We start from the raw sequence: 24,248 nt of genomic DNA on the forward strand, positions 1-24,248 counted from the left end.
TGGAAAACGAATGGTTTAAATCATCCGATTAAACGGATAAAGTATTTGAAGTATTCCACGGAATGAATGCTAATATTATCTTTGCACAAGAAATTCATGTCAGGAAGGAGGATTGTCAGCATTATTTAGGTTTTTGAAGTGACAACAGTATCTTTCGAATTCTCAAGCTAAAGTAAGAGGCGTTTTTATTTTTATAGATTCCTCAACCTCTTTTAAACGATATGAAACAATTTCAGATCCACAAGGTAGATTTTTGCTCCTTCCTGATTTACTTTTCATCCAAAAAATTGTTTTAGTTAATGCTTATGCTTCGAATATTGACTGTCCCAAATTTTTAAAATGTTTAATCCCTCGATGGACAGATCTATGTTCATTCAGGTTCTTCCGAATAAATCGGCCTCTCTCATCCCTCCTTTATGGTTATTTCTGGAATCTCTGAAATTTGGCAATTTCTACATCCCAAGGATAAAAAATTTCAATGTTTTCGCATGTTTATAATAATTACTCCGGTATTGACTATTTCTTTATTGATCATCGTTTCCTTGCGGACGTTATTGATTGTAACTACGACTCTATTACTATCTCTGATCATACACGTTTGAAGCAATCTATTAAGACAACGGATTCATCCTCAATTGTTAAATCATGGAGGTTCAACTCCACATCAGTGATGAGACTTTCTGAACTTTATTAAACAACAAATTGATTTGTTTTTTTTCAACAAACTTTACAGAAGAAACTTCTAGTGGAATGTTATGGAATACTTTTAAAGCTTTTATCCGTTGACAAATTATTTCATACTCTGCTGGAGTCAGAAAACGAATTAACACTGAAATACATATGTTGGTTGATAAAATTAAAGAAATTAATAAGACTAGTAATGTGACCCCTAGTCAAGAACTCTGTAAAAAGAGAGTTGAACTTCAAATGGAGCACAGTTTGCTGACATCCTCTTCGACTGAAAATCAGTTAGTTAAATCTAGGACTCAATTTGTAATCATGGGGAAATATCTGATAAATTATTGGCTAATCAATTGAAAACTCTTTTAGTTAAACGGCAGATCATTAAGATTCGTTAACGAGATTGCACTTTGACGATTGATTATAAACAGATAAATAAAGCATTTCAAGATTTATAACTCTCTATATCAATCAGAATTTTCCGATGATTCTTTCATAATGGATTTTTAAGGATGCGTTAACTGCAGGTAAACCACCGCAATCTTTTTATGACGCCTCCATGTCTTTACTTCTTAAAAAAAAGATAGACCCTACTGAATGTGCATCATATCGGCCAATATCCTTGCTGAATATGGATTCTAAGATTTTTACCAAACTTTTGGCTAGTAGATTGGAAAACCTATTACCTCAAATTATATCTGAGGACCAAATGGGATTTATTAAAAATCGTTATTCATCTTTTAGAAAATTAATTAATATAGCTCACACTCCTACATCTAGAAACCCAGAATGCGTCATTTCCTTAGATGCTTAAAAAGCGTTTGACAGAGTTGAATGGCAATATTTATCCCATACTCCGCAGAATTTTAACTTCAGCCCGACATGTATATCATGGATTAAATTAATATATAATAACCCTTTGTCTTCGGTTCTTACAGACAAACAAATATCTCCCTTTTCTCAGATGGTTCGTGGCACGAGTCAAGACTTTTCTTTTAGTCCTCTACTATTTGATATTGCTTTAGAACCCCTAGCCATTTCTACTCATTCAACATTTTTGGTTCTTTACTTTACTTCACTTTATTGTCACCAAATAATTGATAGTAGAGCATACAATTATTACAGCGATATTTGATTCTGCGATTTGCGCTCCCTGAAGGACAAATCGAATTAAATATAATATAAAATTAAATTATATGTCATAATTACAAAATAGAAAAGGGAAAGTAAGGTAGTGCAAGTCAGGTCCGGATATTTGGAAGGTCGGGCCCAGATCCGTGTCAGGATCTCTTCAGCAGTCTTATCACAGTTAGGAAGAAGCTGTTCCCAAATCTGACCGTACGAATCTTCATGCTGCAGAACCTTCTCCCGGAGGGAAGATGGATAAAAAGTGTGTTAGCTGGGTGGGTCGTGTCCTTGATTATCCTGGTAGCACTGCTCCGACAGAGTGTGGTGTAAAGTAAGTCCAAGGATGGTTTGTGTGATGTCCTGGGCTATGTTCACGATCTTCTGCGGCTTCTTCCGGTCTTGGACTGCACAATCTCCGTACCAGGTTGTGAATCACCCTAGAAGAATATTTTCTACTCTGCACCTATAAAAATGGTGTGGATTTTAGGGGACAGGCCAAATTTCTTCAGCTTTCTCAGGAAGTAAAGGTGCTGACGGGCCTTCTTGGCAGTGGACTTTGCCTGGTTAGACCAAGTCACGTCATTTGTGATATTCACCCCGAGGAACTTAAAGCTTTCGATTTGTTCCACCTGCGCACCACCGATATAGATGGGGTCGTGAGGTCCGCTACACCTTCTGGTCAACAATCAATTCCTTCGTCTTGCTGACGTTGAGGAATAGATTATTGTCTTCGCACCATGCCACCAGGTTCTTAATTTCTTTTCGGTACTCAGAATCATCATTACCCAAGACACGGCCTACAATTGTGGTGTCACCGGAAAACCTATATATTGAGTTTGATGGAAACTTGGCGATACAATCCTGGGTGTACAGTGAGTACAGCAGGGGGCTGAGTACACAGCCTTGTGGGGCACTGGTGCTCACATTTATTGTAGAGGAGACCTTGTCCCCTAATTTTACAGCCTGGGTCCTGTCTGTGAGGAAGTTGTGGATCCAGCTGCAGATCTGATTGCTAAGACACAGGTTCCGGAGCCTAAGAATCAGTTTATTTGGAATGATGCTATTAAAGGCAGAGGTTTAGTCAATGAAAATGAACCTTACATTTGCGTCTTTATTCTCCAGGTGTTCGAAGGAGGAACACCGTGCCAGAGAAATGGCATCTGCCGTTGTCCTGTTGGTCCGGTAGGCGAATTGCAAAGTGTCCATGTTGACAGTTCGGTTATGGTTGATGTGTAACTTAACCAATCGCTCGAAGCACGTCATAGCAGTTGATGCTACAGCCACAGGTCGTTAGTCAATTAGGCATGCTACCTTGCTTTTGTTCGGCAGCGGGATTACCGTTGCATTCTTCAAACACGAGGGAAACTTGGACTGAAGCAGAGGAAGTTGAAGATGTCTGAAAACACTCCAGCGAGCTCGCTTGCACAGGCCCGGAGAACCCGTCCCGGGACGACTTCCGGCCCATCGCCTTCCTTGGATTTATTTTCATGAAGGTTCTTCTAACGTCTTCCCCGGTGACGATGAATCTTGAAGCCACCAGATCTGGTTCATCCAGAGGGGGCGGGACGCTCCTATTCTGTTCGAAACTTGTGTGGAATACGTTAAGTTCGTCAGGAAGAGAAGTGCAACAGTTATTGATATTACCCATGGGGAAGGGACATATAAGCTATCACTATATGTTGATGATTTGTTATTATACATCTCTGATCCTGAGAGATGTATTCCTGTTATTTTAGCTTTTCTGTCTATAAAGTGAATTTTAATAAGTGAATTATTCCTATTAAATATGCAAGTTCTAATATATAACAATCTACCATTTAAAGTAGTTACAGATATCTTTACTTATTTGGTATTAAAATCACCAAGAAACATAAAAGCTTATTTAAACTTAACTTTTCACCTTTAATTGACCAAATCAAGCAACTTGTTAGTAGATGGTCAACATTGTCTTTCTCATTGGTTAATCGAATCAATGCTATTAAGATGACAGTTTTACCTAAATATTGATATTTATTTCAGGCACTACCAATTTTTATTCCTAAATCTTTTTTTGATATTATTTATTTCAAAATATCCTCGGATGTGTGGCAGAACAAAAATCGTAGATTAAGTAAAATATACTTACAGAAGTCTAAGAAAGAAGGTGGTTTGACAAAGCCATTTTACTACTGGGCAGTCAACATGCGATATTTAATATTCTGGAAACAGGAATCGGAGACATTACAAAGTCCAGAAAGTGTAAATTTGGAGTGTAAATTTGTACAAGGCTTTTCACTGTTCTCTATTTTAGGATCTTCTCTTCCCTTTGTTTTTTTTTTCTAAACTGAATAAACAAATAACTAACTATAATTAAATATAAATTACGAATATGGTTTCAATTTCGTAAATTTTTTGGTTTGCAAAAGTTCATCCTATGAAGCCCTATTATAGATAACTTTTTTTCAGCCCTCTTTTATGGACCAAGCCTTTGAACTATAGAAAACCCGAGGTATAACATGTGTTCGTGATTCATTTTTAGGTAATTGGTTTATGTCCTTTGAACAGTTGTCCAATAAATACAATTTGTCTAGAACACATTTTTAAATTCTTACAATTTTTTTTTGTATTATATGTTACAGTCCGTTCCGAATTTATACCCAACTGATATTACGAAAAATTCTAGGTTTGAGTCTCTGTCAGAAGGGTTTAGTAGCCGTCATTTATAATATGATGATGAAAATACAACCATGGATGTCAGATAAAATGAAGAAGGAATGGAAAAGAGAACTTCATTGCTCTTTACCTACAGAGCAGTGGGATAAAATTCTACAGTTATTTAACTCCTCTTCTATTTGTGTCAAACATGCCTTAATACAATTCAAGGTTGTACATAGGGCTCATATGTCCAAGGACAAACTTGCTCGATATTTTTCTCATGTTAATCCAAACTGTGACAGATGTCATTCTGAAGTTGCATCATTGACTCACATGTTTTGGTCTTACCCTTGTTTTCAAAATTACCGGAAAAGATATTTTTGGCATTATTTCAACAGTTTTGAATATTGAATTGCAACCTCATTCTATTACTGCAATTTTCGGCTTAGCAATAGTGGATAACAGTCGGTTACCCCCTCAGCTCGGCGAATGATTGCATTTGTCACATTGATGGCTGGAAGATCTTTTCTGTTGAACTGGAAAGAAAGTTATCCCCCAACTACATTTCAATGGTTTTCCCAAACTATTTCTTGCTTGAGTTTAGAAAAAAATTAAAAATGTCATTTTTTACGTCTTGCTCAAATTTGAAGAAACCTGGAGACCAATTATTCAACATTTTCTTATGAGTTAATCTGACCTTTACCAAACCTTATTCTTATCATCTTTAATTATTTGGATAGAGGTGCAGAGTTATTGACATTACTGTGTATATTTCATATGATACAATAATCCATGTCGCTGAGGTTAGTTTTTTTTTGTTTTTTCTTTCCAGTTTTGTAACATACTATAAGTTTGGGAGGTTAATATATTTGAATTATTAACTGATTGCATTTGTATCCTAGCCTATCAATTATGTACTCTCAACGTCTCTGTATTCGATATTTTTATTTTTATGTTTGTTTGAAAACTAATAAAAAGCTTTAAAAAGAAAAATAAATATTGACAATTTGAGTATCGAGTTTTTGAAAGTGAGTCTGTAGTTGTGAGATCTTTTCAGTGTTGGGTGAGAGAAGTTACCTTCTCTCGTTCAGCAGCCTGGGATGGCCGACGGGTCATAGCTGCTCCTGAACAGGTGGTGCGCTACCGAAGGCTCTCCTGCCTCCTGCCCGATGGTTGCAGAGGAAGAGAGCAGGGCCTGGATGGCAAGGGTCCTTGAACATGAATGCTGCCCCTGGACTAAGGAGAGAACGTGAGGAAGTCCTGGACAGATTTTAGTTAGCGCAGTAGAAAGCTGAGAATCGTGACCACCGGTACTAATCGCTGGATTGCTGGCTCTGGCATGTGCCAGTGATGGTGAGGATAGGAAGAATTGCCAGGTAAATGTGTTGCTGCTGAGTTGTTGTAGGGAGCAGGCAAGGATTCAGATTTAATGATCATCGGGAACCCCTCTGGAGAACGTAAGGGGCGGATTAAACCTGAATATCAATGTGGGCGGGTTTGCTGAAGCTGTTCGGGAATGTTTCTGGTAGGGCAGTGGGAACAAGAGAGATCTTGCTGAATATGAGGCAGTTAGTTTACTAATACTAATGTATATTGAGGCTCCTAACAAGGAGAGGCTAATGACAGCAAATAATTCTGTCAACACGATGAGTCACAAAGAAAAAGGTGGACAAAATCGAGAACATTGAATAGAGGGTGAAGGTATTATATTTTAATTCACACAGCGTGGGGAATCAGGTAGATGAACTTGTGTGTATGATGCTGGTGTGGACATTACTGAATCGTGGAAGAATGAAGATTGCAGCTGGGAGCTTAAAGTCCAAGAATAGGCACTATGTGTCGAAAGGTCAGGAAGGAAAGCAGAGGAGAGGCGTTACTCTGTTGGCAAAAAAAAAAAACAAGTGAATTGAAATCATTGCGGATAGAACTATGGACCTGCAAGTGCAAGAGGCCCTGGTTGAAGTAGTTGTGGAATTGACTGGAAAGCTTAAGGTAAAAGACCCCAAAGTGGAAGTAATCATAATATAAAAGATTTTAGTCGGAGAAGCAGATGCTGAACGCAGATGTATCAATATTACAGCAGAGAAAGGGATTTAGAGTATTGAGAGAGGAGTTGGCGAGAACTGATTGGAAAAGAACACTGGAAGAGATGATGGCAGAGCAGCAAATGCTGAAATTTCTGGAAGCAATTGAAGGCACAGCATATCTAGATCACAAACAGGAAAAGTATTCTAAAGGCGAATCGGCCAAGAAGAGAAGTTAGAGCCAACATTAACCCAATAATGGACTATATATTACAAAAAGAATTGGTAGATTTTACGGGATTAACAAGCTTTTAAAAACTAATTGGAACAACTAAATAGCAGTTAAGAACCTCTAAATGGAATAGGAAGGTAAGCTAACCAATAACATTAAAGAGGATGTTAAATGTTTATTTAGAGCCATAAAGTGTCAAAGAGAAGCGAGAGAGATAATATTGGATCGCTCTAAAAAGGTACTGGAGAGATACCAATGGGGGATATGGAAACGGCGGAACACCTGTACAAGTATTTTGCATCAGCGTTCACCGTGAAAGACACCAGCATGAAGTGAGTTGATTCACTATTCCTCGGGAGAAAACTTCGTTGAACTTCAAAGTTTAGAACATAGGTAAGTCACATGGACCAGATAGGGTTAACTTCAGAATTTAACCACGTGGCCTCCTTATCTACTTTACTTCTCAAAAATAAAAGGAAATGGTTGTTTCTTCACAGCTCTCTGAGCAGAGTATTATCTTCTGGTGCGATCAGCCCAACTTCCTCATATCGAGCCTTTTGGAACTTCTACCGAGGTGGACTAACTCATCTACTCGGCTCATTCGGAATTAAGACCGTCACTATTGCTAAATTAGCATCCAAATTCCCCACAAGACACCACTCCCTGATGTACCTGGAGCACGCAGGAAATCCCACCGTCGAATTTAAGGTCTGAGTGCAAGTATTCTATACCACTAAGGACCGGTGACGGAGCAGGAGATTCCAGGGAAAGGTGAGATGAATTTCCATGGGTTTTATATTAATTTGGAAGAGTGGCATCTGATCACGGTTCTTCAGCGTGGCTGTGTTCCGGAATTAACATGGACTTCCTACTTTCGGGTGTTTTTTTCAGAGATAACTCAGTTATCCAGTGAAGGCAGGACAGTGGGATTGTCAATATGCAGTTCAATGAGGAGAACTTCAGAGATTACAGAGGCTTGCTTGTTTTTTATGTGTTCGAAGGACGCTGACCGATGAGCTGACAAAATAAATTAAGATAACAGATGCAGGGATAGTGTGTACAGAATCGCTTTCCCACGGTAGGAGCAACGTTAACAGAAAGGCATGTATTTATCTTGAGGAAAGGAGAATTAAGTCGAATATAAGGGATAGTTTTTTAACAGTTTGTTCTAATTGCCAATTCGATTCCGAGATACACCACGTGGACAAACCTCTCCGGCTCTTCGAGAACGCCCCGCCCAATTACACCCGTGTGATCAATTGACACTCCAGAGTCGCAGGCCTTCTGGGTTTGAAAGGCTTATCACATAAGGAACGTGTTACGGTGCTGCTCTTCTACTCACCCAAATTCAGAAGAATGAGAGGTGACTGTATTGAAACCTGAGGACTGTTGAAAAGCCTCAATGCAGTCGATGTGGAGTAGGTGTTTCCTATGTTGCGGGAGGCTAGGAGGCTCAGAAGGGAGGGCTGACCTTTTAAATAGGAGATTCGGATTAATTACTGTAGCCAGTGATTGGTGAATCTGTGACATTCATTTATGTACATTTTAAGATGTAGGTGATAGGTTCTTGATTGGTCCGTGCCTGCTCGGAAACAAGTGGAAGGGAAGAGACTGGGGCTGAAAAACAATATGGCGGAGCAAATTCAATGAGCCAAATGGACTAGTTCTACTCCTATATCTTACGGAATTATAATCTTATGTGTGAGGAAACTGGAGCACCCAGAATAAACCCACGCAATAGCGGGGACAAATTCTAAACTCCCTTCAGACAGCGGCGGGAGATGAACTCGGCTTGTTGGCACTGCATCAGAGTCATGTTAGTCACTGCGCTACCATGCTGTCCATTATGAACTGACACTTTGAACGTGGCTGCCAGTGGAGTTGACAAACGTCATATGGATTGTTGTAAACGGGGAAATGGGAGGCATGGCCTTCTAGGCCAAGGACCTGTTGCTGTAGTGATCTTGTAGCAATAGTAATAGTAGTAATATTTGATAGTGATGCGCTAGTGATGGTAGTAACGGTGGTAGTGGTAGAAATCCTTTGGTAGAATTGGCCAGTACCAGAAGGCGTGCATTTAAGGTGAGAGGGGATAAGATGAAAGGAGACGTGCAGGTAAGTTTTTTTTTCATAGAGCGGTGGGTGCCTGGAATGTGCTGAAAGAGTGGTGGTGGAGGCAGATACATTGAGAATGGTAAGAGCCGCTTGGATGGGAACGTGAATGTGAGGGAAATGGGCATTGTGTTAGCAGACGCCATTAGTTACGTAGGCCATGTGCTTACTTACTTAATTGATTTGGTACAATATTGTGGAGTATTCTTGTGCTGGATTCTTCTGTGTTCGTGCAAACGTCCTGGGCACATTTCTGCAGTGAAGGTGACTTCGAACTTTCCAGGGTACTATAGTTGTCAACGTAGACCGGAGAGCGGCGGGCGGACGTAAAGGATGCTGGGAATGGCGAGGGTGATGAGCCGCGGGAGGGATTTGGGACTGGTGCCAGAGAAGGAGGGCCAGGTTCGGTATTGGGAGCGGTTGCTAGCACGGATGTAAACATGCGCTGACCTGAGACAACAGGGAAGGTCATTTGATTTTCAAATAGTTTGTTGTCCTTACAGAATCGCCCTTTGGTGCTTTCCGCTTCCTCGCATTCACTTCCCCTTTCCTCCAAGCATGATTCCCTTCTCCCTGCCCCCTTACCAGTCTCGGTCCACAACCCATATGAGAGTCAGGTGTATCGTCACTCACAAACAGTATATCATGAAATAATTTTGTCTTTTGGCGACAGTGCAATACATCAATTTACTAAAGTACCGTGCAGTAATAGACCCTTCCGGCCCAACGAGTCGCAGTGCCCAGCAACTTACCTGGTTGACCCGAGCCTAACGACAGGAAAGTTCAATAAGGTCAATTCACCTAAGAGCCAGAGCGTTTTTGGAATGTGGGAGGAAAGCGAAGCACCCGCGGGAATCCGGCACGTTCACGGGAGCAAGAACTAGTACTGGTAGTAGCTTGATCGCTCCAGTCCAGTAGAATGTTCTTCTAAGGAATTGTCATCCTTGGGTCCTCGGCTGGCTGTAGAGGCCGATGCAAGATCCACAATACGTCAGTGGTCGGGTGCATTTCCTTAATGGAGATCGGCCGCGCGCGACTTTCTCTAATGTACGGCCATACATCACATGGTCGTTGACAGATCGGGGACATGCCGGTCAGGGTTAAGTGGCCTGGAATGCGAGACGACTGTGGTCTCTGCGCTGCAGCAGACTTCCGCCAGCCTCACTGCCGTTGCGCTGTGTCAGGTTTCTCTTCCGTGTTACATCCCATCTCTGCTCCCCATCCTCTCGTCCCCTCTTCGCTCTCACACCTCCTCCTGAATTCGCCACCTCTCCATTCTGCACCCCTCTCACTTCCACGATATCTCATCTACCAGATCCGACAATGTCGTTCTCCGAAGGAATGACCAGTTCGACGCTCGCTGGGAATCTCTCCTCTCACAATTCCATGGCCGATGGAAACAGAATGGAGTGGGGAGCACCTTCCGTCGTGTCAATGGTCATCTTCACCCTCACCGTCCTACTGGGCGTCCCGGGCAATGGCGCAGTCATCTGGGTGACGGGCTTCAAGATGAAGAGTAAGGTCCACACGGTGTGTTTCCTGAACCTGGCTCTGGCTGACCTGATCTATTGCCTCACCCTTCCCTTCAGAATGGCAAACATCTCCCTGATCTGCTTTGGGGACAACGCCTACTTTTCCATGGAGTTTATTAGGACGTTGACGTTCCTCAACGCAACCGCCAGCATTTATCTGTTATGTCTGATCAGCATCTGCCGCTGCCTGGCTATTACTCGGCCTTCGTGGTTCCAGCAACAACTGAGCCTCACATGGGCTCGTGGGGCTTGCTTCGGAATCTGGATCCTAGCCTTCGCCATGTGCAAGCCCGTCCTCCTGCTTCAGGATTGGAAGAAGGAATTGACTGTCTTGCAGCCATTTTGGTTTGTTTTCATCTTCGGTCTTCCCCTTCTAATTATGATCACCAGCTACTCCCTGGTTGGTTGTAGGCTGCAAGAGAACAGGTTCGTAAAATCTAAGAAGTCTGTCTGCCTCATCATCACCGTTGTCATCACCTTTATGATCTGTTGGATCCCGAACACTGTCTGCAACCTCGTTGCAATCGTGAAACCGATTCCACCGGACCTGTCATTATTCACTGTTGCCCTGGCCTCCTTCAACAGCGCCCTCAACCCGCTTCTCTATGTCTTCGTTGGCCGCGAATTCCACCAGGTCTTCAGGCGCTCCATCCTCACTTCGCTTCATCTGGCCTTGGCCGAGCAGAGGCTGGAATCGGAGACCCAGCCCCAAACCCCCAACCTCGCCTCAAATACGAATGTCTGAGGGAGTTCCTCGCGGCTAGACGTCCGACTGATATCCCCTGACTACCGACACAGTGGACAGTCGAATGCAGTTATGGTCGGCAGTGGAGTCTTTACTACACTCTTATTTTAATCTCTTAGAATATAGAACACAGACCTCTCGCTCAACAATGTACCGTACCAATTCAGTCAGTCAATAAATGGTCAATTAACCAAATACCCTCCGCCTACACAATGGAGATATCCTGCCTTTATGCTGATTCTACCTGTCTAATCATCTCTTAAAGTTTTCTAACCTATCTACAATTACCACCATTCCGGGCAGCCTGTGCCAGGCACACACCACTGTCTGTGCAATTAACCTGGGCTTTCTATATCCTTCGGAATGACGCCCTCCCACTTTAAATGGACGTCCTCTGGTATCAGACATTACAATCCTGGGAAACACACGGATTACCCATGCCTTTCTTTATCTTCTAAACGTCATCCCACCACCCCAGTGAAAATAAACCAAGTGTATTCAACCTCTCGTAGTAGACGATGCTCTCTAATACAGGCAGCTTTCTGGTATATCTCCTCTACACCCTCTGCAAAGCCTCGACATCTTTAATGCAATGGGCGACCAGAACTGCATACACCTCTTTCACCAAGTAGTCCCAATGTTCCTATGACCTCTCACCCTACAAGTCATTTTCACCCACAGAACTGGATGGTTTTTATCTCACCCTTCTCGATAAACTCTAAACAGACCGTCGTGCGTGAGAATCCCATTAAATCAGCAGTTTCTGATTTCCTGGTGGTGGCTGATGGAGTAACAGCAATCTGTCGATGCTCTAAATCTAGTTATCATACTATTTCCAACCTGTCCTGAAACTTCTTTTTTATGTGTGATATTTTTTTCATTATGGCTACAACGAGTGACAGAGGTAGTAAAAAGGATGATCCGCAGCTTCGCTGGATTCTATTGTGGATTTGCTGCAAATCATAAACGAGGAGCCTCTGAGAAGTTTCAACAGTTCAGCTGTGAATTTAAAGTAATGGATGGTAAATTGAATTCTATTCAACCATCTGTTAATGAACACGATAAACGCATAAAAGTAAAGAAGCAATGTTTTCGTTTCTGCAAACGGAAGTGGATGAACTGCAAAAGATTTATGAAAAGTAATCGACGTCCAACGAAAGTTAAGACAGAAGATTGTCAACATGGAAAATAGAACTAGAAGGTACAGCCTACCGGTTCTGGGTCTCGAAGAATTAACAGAAGGTAATCGTCCTAAAAAATTCTTTGCAAACTTTCGACGAGTACTCCTTCCGGAAATGTTGGCGTCTTTGCCTATGATTGATCAAGTTCATAGGTATCCCGTGTTTAGAACTCATAACAGAGATATACCAAGATCAGTAATAATCTGTTTTCATGAGTTTACAACAAAGGAACTGTTAACATGTGATTCTCGACGATGAGGCATGATTGTCTACCTTGGTAAGAAGGTAAGATTAGAATTGTGGATAGAATTGTGGAAGGCTTTTAACAAGGATTCCCTTCGCTACCCAACTCGACTCAGAATCACACAAAAATGGATCTTTGGGATCGTTTCGTTCGACTGCTGAAACACAAAGGTGTTTTTTTTCTTCTTTAAATCCGAACGCTAGCTGTTTAGTTTGTCCTTACATGAAGTGTCAAGATTAAATGAGAAAATATTAATTCTCAAATGCCGTCGTAGGGGCATGATTCGTTATATGTTGGAATATTAAGATTCTCGAAGACGATTTGCTTGAGTTTATGCAGGAACGTGCTAAGTGTAAGCAGCTTTGTTGGAATTTTTTAACAAGGGTTTTAACCCGTCCCATGGCTGCCCAGTTTGACTGAGAATCTCACTAAAGATCGATCCTTCGAATGGTTTAGTTCGAGAATCGCAGCAGAAAGATTTTTTTTTAATTTGAAAGCTAACTGCTTAGCCTGTTTTCCCATGGAGATAAAAGTTTAAATGTTCAATGACTTTCTGTCTGAAGAATTCTAGGGTTTACTTTTGGTAAACATTTGTAACTAATTTCCTTTTGTATTTTTAATACTGTATTTTTGTTATACGATAATTGTTTGGATATTCTTTCGTCAAGTTTGAAATATATTTTAAAAAACATTGAAACTAATTGGAGCCATCACAAGGTTTTTTTGGGAGGGTTGTCAGTAGTAGTAGATGCTGGCCATCTGTTGGTCGGTCTTCTTTCTTGGGAGGTGGGCGGGGCATGATTATTTTTCTTATACGTTTTTTTCGATTTTTTGTTAGCTAATTTGTTGCTTGCTTGCCATTTCTCAAGGTTTATGGATTGGTTTAACTTACATTTTAAACTTTCCTTTAAATAATATAAAAATGAACCAAACTTCTAATTTACTTAGATTTAACGTGAGGGGTTAAATCACCCTGTTAAACGTAATAAGATTTTTGCATATATTGGGGCATTTAAAGAACCCATTATATTTTAGTAAGAAACTCACATCTGCAAATGCGATCATCTACGTTTTTTAGCCGTTGGAACGGCCTTTGTTTTCATTCGTCTTTTCAGGACAAATCTAGCGGAATTTGATTCTTATAGGCAATACATTTTCCTTTGTCGAACATGAAGTAGTGTCTGATACGATTGGACGTTTTGTTATAGTTTCAGTAAAACTAAGTAATAAAGTAATCGTATTGCCATTGTGCATACCCCAAAAGTAGATGATCCGGATACATTCAGCGTTTTTTTTTCGTCTTTACCAGATCTGAGTCTTTCTTCTTTGGTGATGGGAGGAGATTTTAACTACTGGATAAACCCAAGTTTAAACCGATCATCTTCTAAACCAGCGTCTCTTAATAAGTCAGCTTTGTTTTTTGTTTATTTTTTTTATTGAAATGTGGTATTGTTGATATTTGGCGTTTCTTACACCCTTTAGATTGGATGTACTCGTTTTTCCCCATGTCCATCATACATATTCCAGGATTGATTACTCTTTATTGATAGTCAAATGATTTCATCAGTTCCTTCCTGTGAATATAAAGAGAATGCTGTTTCAGATCATGCTCCTGTATTTCTGTCTTTAAATCTCCCTGGTCGTCCTCAAGCAAACACATTTTGGCGTATTAATACATCTTTGTTATCTGATAAGGATTTTTTTTAATTTCTAAAGAGGCATATTATTTTGATTTTTGAAGAGAATAAAAAGAATGATACTTCAATTCGTACTGTATGGGATACTTCCAAGGCCTATATTAGAGGACAAATGATTTCATATACTGCGATTGTTAATAATGAAGCTAATAAAGAAAGATTTGAATTAGCCAAACAATTGAAACAATTAGATCAGAAATCCGCTACAGTTCCAGATCCTGTTTTATTTAAATGACGTGCTTAAATTAAAACTAAATATGATCTTTTGTTAACATTTCCAATTGAAACTCAACTTTTGTTATTTGCAACTCAACTCAATTGACCACTGTGCAGTGTGTTGGACCAACGGGATCAGGGAACCTCTGCAAGACTGATGGTGTTGTGGTGTCTGGTCCGCAAGTCAGATGAGATCCTTTCCATGGATGGGAGGAGGGTGAAATAAACATGAGAACTTCGCCGCATCTAATCTAACGTCACTGCGAGGGCGATGAATGAGTGGATATTCTGGATCGGATGAGGGACACTCGGAAATTAAGTGCGGACAAATTGCTTTATAAAAGGGATTTGAACTATATCTGTATTAAAGCCCTACATATTACTTTCATATTTTGTAGCCTGTCCACTCACCTGAAAGTTTGTTAACCCACACAGAATGCTGGAGGGGTTCGGCAGTTCAGACAGCATCTATGGAGGTGAATAAAGAGTCGACGTTTCGGGTCGAGGCCATTTTAAATAGAGCTGCGAATTGGACTGGAGAAGAAGGAGGAAAATGTCAGAATAAGACGGTGGGGGAGGCTATACTGAGTAGAGACTGGTACGTGATATTTGTGGCCAAGTGAGCGTTTAGATGGGTGGGTGAGGAAGAGGGATGAAGTAAATACTTTGTATTTGTTATTTGAAAAAAAGTAACAGATGGAGAAGAAGGAATCTGATAAGAGAGGGGAATAGAACATGGAGAAATGGAAGGACGGGGAAGCGATTTGCTCGAGAGAGAATGTAGTACCAGAATGGATAATTGAAGAAAAGAGAAGGGGAGCAGAGAATTTCGGCAAGGGACCCGCCTGAACCGAGTAATGGCAGGAGTTCTTGGAGCCACTGGACCCTCGATGGAGGAAAGAGATCGCGCGATACTGGGAGATTCCGAGCAGCCATTAGGGCTTTCCCCTTTCACCTCTCGGATTCTTTTGTTTTCGTCTGCTAACTTATCTCTCTCAGCGTCGGCTTTTTTTGCGATTTCCTATTAATTCCTGAGGGAGGCAGGTAACTGCTACTGGCTTCAGTAATCGCTTAAATTCCTTGTCCGACAATTTTCCTCGGGCAATTCTAAACAACACTTCGCCGCCTTTACCGCTGGTGTGTCCAGCACACAGCCCGTATTTTGGCTATTCCCCAATAAGTACTTCTGGAGGAATTCCCTCCGATCAAAGCTAGCCAAGTCCTTCGGACTTGCAGATTTCCCTAAATTCTTCATCCTGGGTCTCTACCAACCAGTTACCCCGCTCCGATTTCTCTATTTCTCACCCACGTGGTCCGGCTCGAGTCCCGTGCTGACTCAACAAGAGATTTAACCTCGAGCCCACCCAGGGACGCCAATTCTGTTTGAAAAAGAGAGAGACAGATACCGCTTCTACCTCTTCCAATTATTCTGAGTGAGGCACAGAGAGTTCTGTATTTACTGACAATTACCTGTATTGTTCAAACTAACTGATACTTGAAGTCATACACTAAATACCTTGTGTGCAAACCTGCTGAGGACCCCTGACTCTGCTGGATAGTCAAAGAATATCAAAGGTATTACCCGGGCGGAGGAATTTACGCTGGCCAGACGCTCCTTGTTCCTCGTGGTCCCGACGCCCTCTCCACGTGCTTCACGCAGGGTTCTTCTCGCTTGTGTCTGCGATGGTTATTCTTCGAAGTTACCACCCCCAGCACCCACAAGGCATCCACTTTTATATCCATTCCTTATCAATTCAAACGTCGCATTCCGCAGGTCATCTGTCTGGCCTTTAACACCTGGTCATTGGCTCTGGTCCAAAGCAACCTCCATCTATTGTCCTCTCCCAATCAAGGGACAGTTGCTGACTCGTGGCTCTTTTGTATTGTGTACAGTTCTGTTCACTGAATTATAGGAAAGATATCAACAAAACAGAGAGAGTACAGAGAAGCTTTACTAGAATGTTATCTGGTTTCAGCACCTAAGTTACAGGGAAAGGCTGAACAAGTTAGGTCTTAATTCTTTGGAGCGTAGAAGGTTGAGGGGGGACTTGATAGAGGTATTTAAAATAATGGGGATATATCGAGTTGATGTGGATAGGCTTTTTCCAATGAGAGTATGGGAGATTCAAACAAGAGGACATGAGTTGAGAGTTAGAGGGCAAAAGTTTAAGGGTAACACGAGGGGGAATTTCTTTACTCAGAGAGTGTGGAACGAGCTTCCAGTAGAAGTGGTAAAGGCAGGTTTGGTATTGTCATTTAAAGTAAAATTGGATAGGTATATGGACAGGAATGGAGGGTTATGGGCTGAGTGCGGGCCAGTGGGACTATGTGAGTGTTAGCATCGGCACGGACTAGAAGGGACGAGATGGCCTGTTTCCGTGCTGGAATTGTTATATGGTTATATATATGGAAGGGAAAAAGTAGGAGTGACAACGCAGCAGCAATGGCTGGAGTTTCTGGGAACAATTCAGGAGCTGAGTGATCGATACATCCCAAAGAAATGGAAGCATTGGAAAGGCAGGAGGACACGACCAGAGCTGAAATGAGCCAAAGCCAACATAAAAGCCAAAGAGAGAGCAAACAAAAGAGCAAAAACAATTGGGAAGCTTTGAGAAACCAACAGAAGACCGAAAAACAAGTCAGATCAGTTGAGGACATAGAATGATCATTAATGAGTCAGTCATTAATAAGTCTTGGCAGCACCCAACAGTCTGAGGCATTTAGAGGAACAAAATATCCGGGGCTTCAATATCTATTGAGAACCAAGGTTCCCTGCACCAGTTACCTTTCACCTTTTATTTTGACAGACACATACAAACTCTACACCCTCAAAATTTCACTTCTGAAGGCCTCCCACTTACCAAGTACTCCTTTGCCAGAAAACAGCCTGTCACAAACCACACTTGTCAGATCCTTTCTGATACCATCAAAATTGACCTTTCTCCAATTGAGAATCTCAACCCGTGATCCAGAACTCTCTTTTTCCTTATTTATTTTCAATTTCATGGCATTATGATCTCTAATTGCTGTCACCAGCCATGGATCATTTCCTAACAGCTTATTGCACACTTATACGTCAGGAATTCTAGGTACTGATTAAGGCCACATTTGACAAACTTTACCCCATCTATTCCTTTTACAGTATGGGAGTCTCAGTCAATATATGGAAAGTTAAAATCACTTACTAAAACCTTTGTTTCTTGGCATGGTCTGCGATCTCTCTACAAATCTGTTCCTCTAAATCGCTCAGACTGTTGGGTGCAACCAAGTCCCAACAATGGCTAGAATATCATAATTCCCTGTCCTCAGCTCATGTGGAATCTGGACAGAAGGAATGGAGACAGGTTAACCCCTACTGACATCAATGGATCTGGGGTTGAGAGGGTGAGCAACTTTAAGTTCCATGGCATAAACGCCACCAAGGATCTCACATGGTCTGCATATACTGGCTGTGTTGTGATAAAAACACAACAGCGCCTCTTTCACCTCAGACGGTTGAAGAAGATTGGGATGGGGACCCAAATCATAAGGACTTTCTAAAGGAACACAATTCAGAGCATCCTGACTGGCTGCATCACGGCCTGGTTTGAGAACTGTACTTCCCTTAATTGCAAGAACCTTTTACTGATAAAGAGAAGAATTAATTAAATTAAATACCAGCAAATTCTGGAAGCCAACATCATACTGTCCGTAAAAAAACCGAAGATGAAAAGAAGATGGTTTTTACAACAAGATAATGATCCTAAACATAACTCAAAATCCACAATGAACTACCTCAAGAGGTGCAAGCTGAAGGTTTTGCCATGACCCTCACAGTCCTCCGATGAAAACATCATCGAGAATCTGTGGATAGACCTCAAAAGATCAGTGCATGCAAGACAGCTCAAGAATCCACAGAACTAGAAGCCTTTTACAAGGAAGAATGGGCGAAAATCCCCCAAACAAGAATTGAAAGCCTCTTAGCTGGCTACAAAAAGCGTTTACAAGCAGTGACACTTGCCAAAGGGGGTGTTACTAAATAAAGACCAGGCAGGGTGCCCAAACTTTTGCTTCGAGCCCTCTTCCTTTTTTGTTATTTTGAAACTATAAAAAATGGAAATAAAAAAGCTTTCTTGTTTAAAATATGAAAGAAATGTGTCATCTTTAACTTACGCCTTTCGGAAATCAGTTCAAAATTTACTCGTTTAACAGTAACAGAAATTTTGACCAGGGGTGCCCAAACTTTTGCATGCCAGTGTAATTGAGCAGGCCTCTTTTGAAGCGGCCATCTCCGCCCAGAAGGCTGAGCTGTTCCTACAACTCATAATACCACGATGACTGTTGTGAAAATATTGCTAAATAACTCCTCACTGTGGACTTCCAGAAATAAGCCAGGACAATGGGCCAAAATAAATGAGGAAATCTATAAAGAACTTGCAATAAAACAGCAGTTCCACTGCACCCATCATCGGAGAGCAGCGGCAAAATTCAGTGATGGTGTTTTCTGATAGCTGTAATGGTAGCATTGTCAATTGCACCATATCCAGGTCTGGAAGATGAGACTGGGTATGGTGTTGCTTTGAGGGTTGGAGACGTAGATCTCCTCCACAAGACCCCTCCAAGCGATGGCCGGGGATAAGAGTTACATCTCCAGTGGCTAGTACTACTTGTTGGTTTGACCATAATGAGAGTGCACCCTATCAAGTGGGAAGTAGTAACTATACAAAGAGTCAAACTTAAGATACCTCTGGACCACTAAATGGAGCTTATAGGGTTTGTGGAAATAGGGCCTATCCCTGGCTGCCGGGAGAAAGAACAGGGCAGCTGCATGGAACCACACCCTACCAGACGGGTTCTCGAGGAGGGACGAGGGTCGGAGTGGTTGTTGCTACTTGGCCGACCTGTTGCTACGACGGCTGCACCGTCTGGGCCGGGAATGTAGGATCAGTTCGTTGTGGTTCCCCAAGCTATGAGAGTGGATGTCGGTGACGAGGATCTGTCCACATGTACGGGTGTGGGGTAAATGGTGGGAAAGTTGTGGGGCTACCGATGGGGTGGAGGGAGGTTGGGGATGTGGGTTGTCGGACACAGTGTGACCCAGGAGGATGGATCCGAGGGGAGATTAAGTTGTAAGCAAGGACGGATCTGGTCCATTGCATCAGACAGCTTTCAAGAAGCAACAGATCTCTCTTTATATTAATCACTGTCGAATCTTGCTGCTAACATTGTGTTTGTCACAGAGCCCAGAGTCTGGGAACAGCTCGATGGTAGGAAGCAGATGGTGATGATGGGAGCAAACACGAGGAAATCTGCAGATGCTGGAAATTCAAACAACACACACAAAATGCTGGTGGAACACAGCAGTCCAGGCAGCATCTATAGGGAGAAGCACCATCCACGTTTTGGGCCAAGACCCTTCGTCAGGACTAACTGAAAGGAAAGATACTAAGAGATTTGAAAGTATTGGGGGGAGGGGGAATGCAAAATGATAGAAGAAGACCAGAGGGGGTGGGATAAAGCTAAGAGCTGGAAAGGTGATTGGTGAAAGTGATACAGAGCTGGAGAAGGGAGAGGATCATGGGACGGGAGGCCGAGGGAGAAAGAAAGGGGGAGAGGGGAAGCACCAGTGGTCGACAGTGTTTCTCCTTATAGATGCTGTCTGGCCTGCTGTGTTCCACCATTTTGTGTGTGTTGGTGACGATGGGAGGCTGTTTATTGGAGTCAAGGCCCGTGCCTCCTGGAGCTCCCCAGGGTGACACCCATTGCTACTTGTCATCTATGTCAATAATATGGTTGAGAATGTACAGGGTATGGGCAGTGAGTCTGCAGCAGGTAATTGTAAACAACTACTTCTTTTTGCAGGATAGTAAATATAAACACCCCTCTTTCCCTCTCCACATTCAGAACCGACCAAAAGCTACTTCAGAAGATGCAAGTTCTTCAAATGAGCAAACACTGAGGGAATGTGAGAGACTTTAAAGAGCTCGGGCACTGACAGTACATTATTGCAACTGGGTCTGACAGACTGAACTAATACTCCTGGGCAGACACTGTAAATTCCAGAGTATAAGCAGAGAATTTGGTCCTAAAATTAGGGGGTCGGCTTATCCAGAGGGTGCCAACTTTGGAAAAATGAATACAGGGAAGACAGGTCGCATTTATTGGTTGTTTTTGAGTCAAATTCGTTCCACTCTCAATGCATGAATTCTTTGGTTTGTTTAAACTCACATCTAGTGGCTGGAGCACGGAGATCAAACCACCGGGGATGACTGCAATGTCCCTGTTTTCAGCTTTTGATGCTGCTTTTGTCTCACCTGACAAGTGCGCTTTGAACACGTCCCAGACAAGCAGCGACTTTTCCTTCCCGAAACCTTCGGAACGTCGACGCCACACCTCTTTAACCCACGTCAAGCAACCGGCAGCGATTTTGAACGCAAACAACAACACCTCACGGGAATTTTCTGAGCAATCTGTGTTTTTTGTCTCAACGCAAGATCGCGTCTATTCATAAATCGGGTGCACCAACTTCGTGTAGCTTTGAAATTTTCGCTGACCAAACAGTGTTTTCGGCCCATTTCAACGCTTGAACTCGAATCATTTCTCCGGTATCAATGTATCCGGATGATCGCTGGTGATTCACCCACTCTAAAACTTTTTCTTCCAGTTCTGGCCACTGGCGTGTTTTCCTGCGGTTTGCACATGTCGTCTTTGGCATTTCCCTCAGCGTGTCCTCTGCCTTTCTCCACTCTCTCACTCTCTCTCGTTTACACTAAACCTCTTAGCAGCTGCAGAATTATTCATTCCTTTAGCAAAATCAACAACCTTCAGCTTGAAGCCAGCATCACATCGCATTCGTTTTAATCTTTTGTACATGGCGGTTGCAAACTCAATACTGATTGCACGTACTGATCCCGCCACCCCGTGTTATGTTTTAACGAGATTACGATGGGTGCTAAATGGTTTCGCGAGGGTTACATTTCAGAGGCTTCTTCACCATTGGAGACCTAATCCAAAACTTTCCTCTCTGATTTATTTATTAAGAATTTGCTTATAATGCTCTTCACTGTGTAAGCCTGTTTTCTTAGCAGGTACCGGTTCACAAAATTTTCAGGTTCCGGATCATGCAAAGCTGAGTACAGGCATGTGAGATCTTGTGATTGTTTCTGGTTAAATCAAAAACCTTTATAAAAGGGGACAGCTTATACAAAGGTAACATGAAAAAGTCCCTTTTTTAACCTTGAAAATGGGGGTCGGCTTATACTCTGGAATATACGGCATGTAATGTCTAAAGGACCAGTGTTTGAGTAAATGAGACTCACCAGACTTGCTCCTGACTGAATCAATGGAAACCCTGAGTCAAAAGGGTTTCTCTCCAGTCGGTGCTCTCAGTCCTCGGGCTGGTTCACTCGCTGCTGTTCCCTCGTCTACAGTCGTGGTTTGCTTCCAGTTTTGTGGGCTTTTCTTCCAATAAATCTCTCACCGCAGGTCTAACTTTAACACGAAAGATAACGAAGCATGTTAACAATACAAAGGAGAACAAAATATTTCTGCTCACTGAAATCTAAATATTCAAGACAAATATAACAATATCACTGAACAAATCTGTAATTGTCCCTGACACGTCACAAAACCTAATATGGGATAGGAAGGAGTAATCGTTCTGTCATGGTAAGATGTAAGATGCAGGAACAGAATTCGGTGATTCGATCCATCTGGTCTGCCCCACCACTCAACCATGGCTGAGATTTATTCCAGCACCATATTCCTGCCTTCCTCCTGTAACCCTGAACCTACTTAGCAATCATCAATATATTAATCTCTGCCATAAATATACCCAAAAGGCAGCCTCAACCAACCTCTGCGGCAATAAATTCCACAGATCAGACATCTTTTGGCTGAATATATTTTTCTCATCACAGTTTTGAAGGGAAGCATCTTTATTCTGAGCCCGTGCTGTCAGATCACAGACTCTCCGTCTAATGGAAAATATCCCCTTCATGTCCACTGTATCCAGGCTTTTCAGCATTCGGTAGGTTTACTTAACCACCCCCTCCCCTTTCGCCCCCGTCTGAACTCCATTGAGCACAGCCCCATCCATAACCATCAAATGCTCCTCATACATAAAGCCGATCATACCGGAGATTATTCACGTGAATCTCATTAGCAACAACTGCACGGAACACATTCCCAAGTATAACAGACAATCAGGAAATTTAAACCACTCCAGAGTGAATGGAATAAAAAGAAACTGGATTCACCAGAATCGCTAAAAAGGTAAGGAACTGCTGTGGGGAGAGTAACAAATTTAACGATTCAGGTTCACAATCATTTGTCAGAATGGATTCAGAATTTATCATTTTTAGTGCAGATTTCCAGCAACTTGAGTTTCTGTTTGATTTCTACTGTCTGACAGACAGGTGACAGCGAGGAGGAATTCCCAAACACAGTTTGAACACTGAACCCCCCCCCAGGTCTATTTCCACTGGTTCAAACACAGAACAGCCCATTTACTCACAGCCTGTCCTTGTGAGGGATGGAATACAAACTCATTCTCTCCTCAGATTAGCAGCATTGCTTCCAAAGGAACTCCAGAAACAAACATTTGATCCCAGACCAGAAATACTCGCTCAACACCTCATAAACCGGGGCAGCTTGATCCCCGGGTCCATTTTACTTGGATCTAAACAGGGGTGCAGAGCACCTCCGGAGCTCACCGGAGCACCACTCCAGCACTTCTGTAAAAAAAAAGTCAAAATAAACAAGCGCGGAATTTAACAGCGGCTGCATATTAAATTGAGGGAATTTGACGGAAATGGGGGTTGGGGGATAGGGGTTGGTGGATGGGGGGGAAATGTCACTAATAACATTAAGATCTCTGATCGTTTTTGGTGAAATCCTGGAGCTGTGACTGTGGTGGTCCGTGGATTACTTGCTAATACAAAAGTATTTTTTTTCTTATTAACAACCCTATGGCTTCTAAGCAAACAACTTTCTTTACTCCACTTGCTTGAGAATGATATTTTATGATTATTAGTGAATGCAACTGTGCAAACTTTATCGTATTATTAAATTAAGTGTTATATGTTTCATTGTACCAGTTATATACTGAAATGCAGTGATTGGCTATAATCTTGTTATGTCTTAACTATCACCGTATTTCTGTGGAGCTCTGGAATTCAAATATATTTCTTTCATATTTGTATAGTGTTTGACATTATAAAAAGCCCTATATATATACACACACATACACCCAATTTGTGTACGTGCTCATCACATGAATGGGGCAAGGAAGCTGAACTGCACGTACATGTACCGAGAGCTGTATAACTTTAGGTCTTCTAACTTGGGCCACGAACTTATCAATCACCGCTCGTACAGCTCCGGCAGCTAAAAGATTGGCATTGCAACCCTGCTCCAGCCGTCCTGCAGATCTCGGTCCCGGCCCTTTCCCAATGCAACCGGCCCCCAATTTACAGAAATCCGCCAAGATCAGACCCGACTCACCTTCCGCTCCAGTCGGAGAACCCCCAACAACAGCGGCAGTCGGCACTGCGCATGCGTTTAACAGGAGGTTTTCCGCAGCACCACCGGTGGCCGGAGGTCTGCACATCGTCGCCTGTGGCCGGAGGTCCGTACAGTGACACCAACGGCCGGAGGTCTGCACATCGCCACTAGTGGCCAGCGGTCCCTGCAGCGCCTCCTGTGATCGGAGGCGTGAGGGACAACAGAGAGGCAAATCACAAACGCGTTTAAGTCTGCAGATAATACACACAAAATGCTGGTGGGACACCGCAGAAAGGTCGACAGTGCTTCACCTTATAGATGCTGCCTGGCCTGCTGTGT

The 24,248-nt window shown here is 42.3% G+C and overlaps 1 protein-coding gene and 1 long non-coding RNA gene across 3 annotated transcripts; one reads left to right on the forward strand and one right to left on the reverse strand.

The window, feature by feature from the left end:
* Positions 1-10,134: 10,134 nt before the first annotated feature.
* LOC132387628 (C3a anaphylatoxin chemotactic receptor-like) lies at positions 10,135-11,088 on the forward strand. Its single transcript, XM_059960000.1, has one exon. It carries the CDS (start codon positions 10,135-10,137, stop codon positions 11,086-11,088), a length of 954 nt encoding a protein of 317 aa, XP_059815983.1.
* A 2,867-nt stretch (positions 11,089-13,955) lies between these two features.
* On the reverse strand, positions 13,956-23,965 carry LOC132387629 (uncharacterized). Of its 2 annotated transcripts, XR_009509956.1 has the most exons (6): positions 23,910-23,965; positions 22,921-23,140; positions 21,725-21,896; positions 16,009-16,328; positions 14,838-14,960; positions 13,956-14,087 (listed from the first exon to the last, which is right to left on the reverse strand). It is a non-coding gene; the product is annotated as an uncharacterized LOC132387629 (long non-coding RNA). The 2 variants fall into 2 exon arrangements; XR_009509955.1 differs by having other exon boundaries at positions 14,838-16,328.
* Between the last annotated feature and the right edge of the window lie 283 nt (positions 23,966-24,248).

Source organism: Hypanus sabinus, unplaced genomic scaffold (genome assembly GCF_030144855.1).
Source record: "Hypanus sabinus isolate sHypSab1 unplaced genomic scaffold, sHypSab1.hap1 scaffold_205, whole genome shotgun sequence".
NCBI lineage: Eukaryota > Metazoa > Chordata > Chondrichthyes > Myliobatiformes > Dasyatidae > Hypanus > Hypanus sabinus.

Excerpts from the sequence above, each read along its gene's own strand:
- LOC132387628 (XM_059960000.1), top strand. The coding sequence starts at position 10,135 with ATGTCGTTCTCCGAAGGAATGACCAGTTCGACGCTCGCTGGGAATCTC.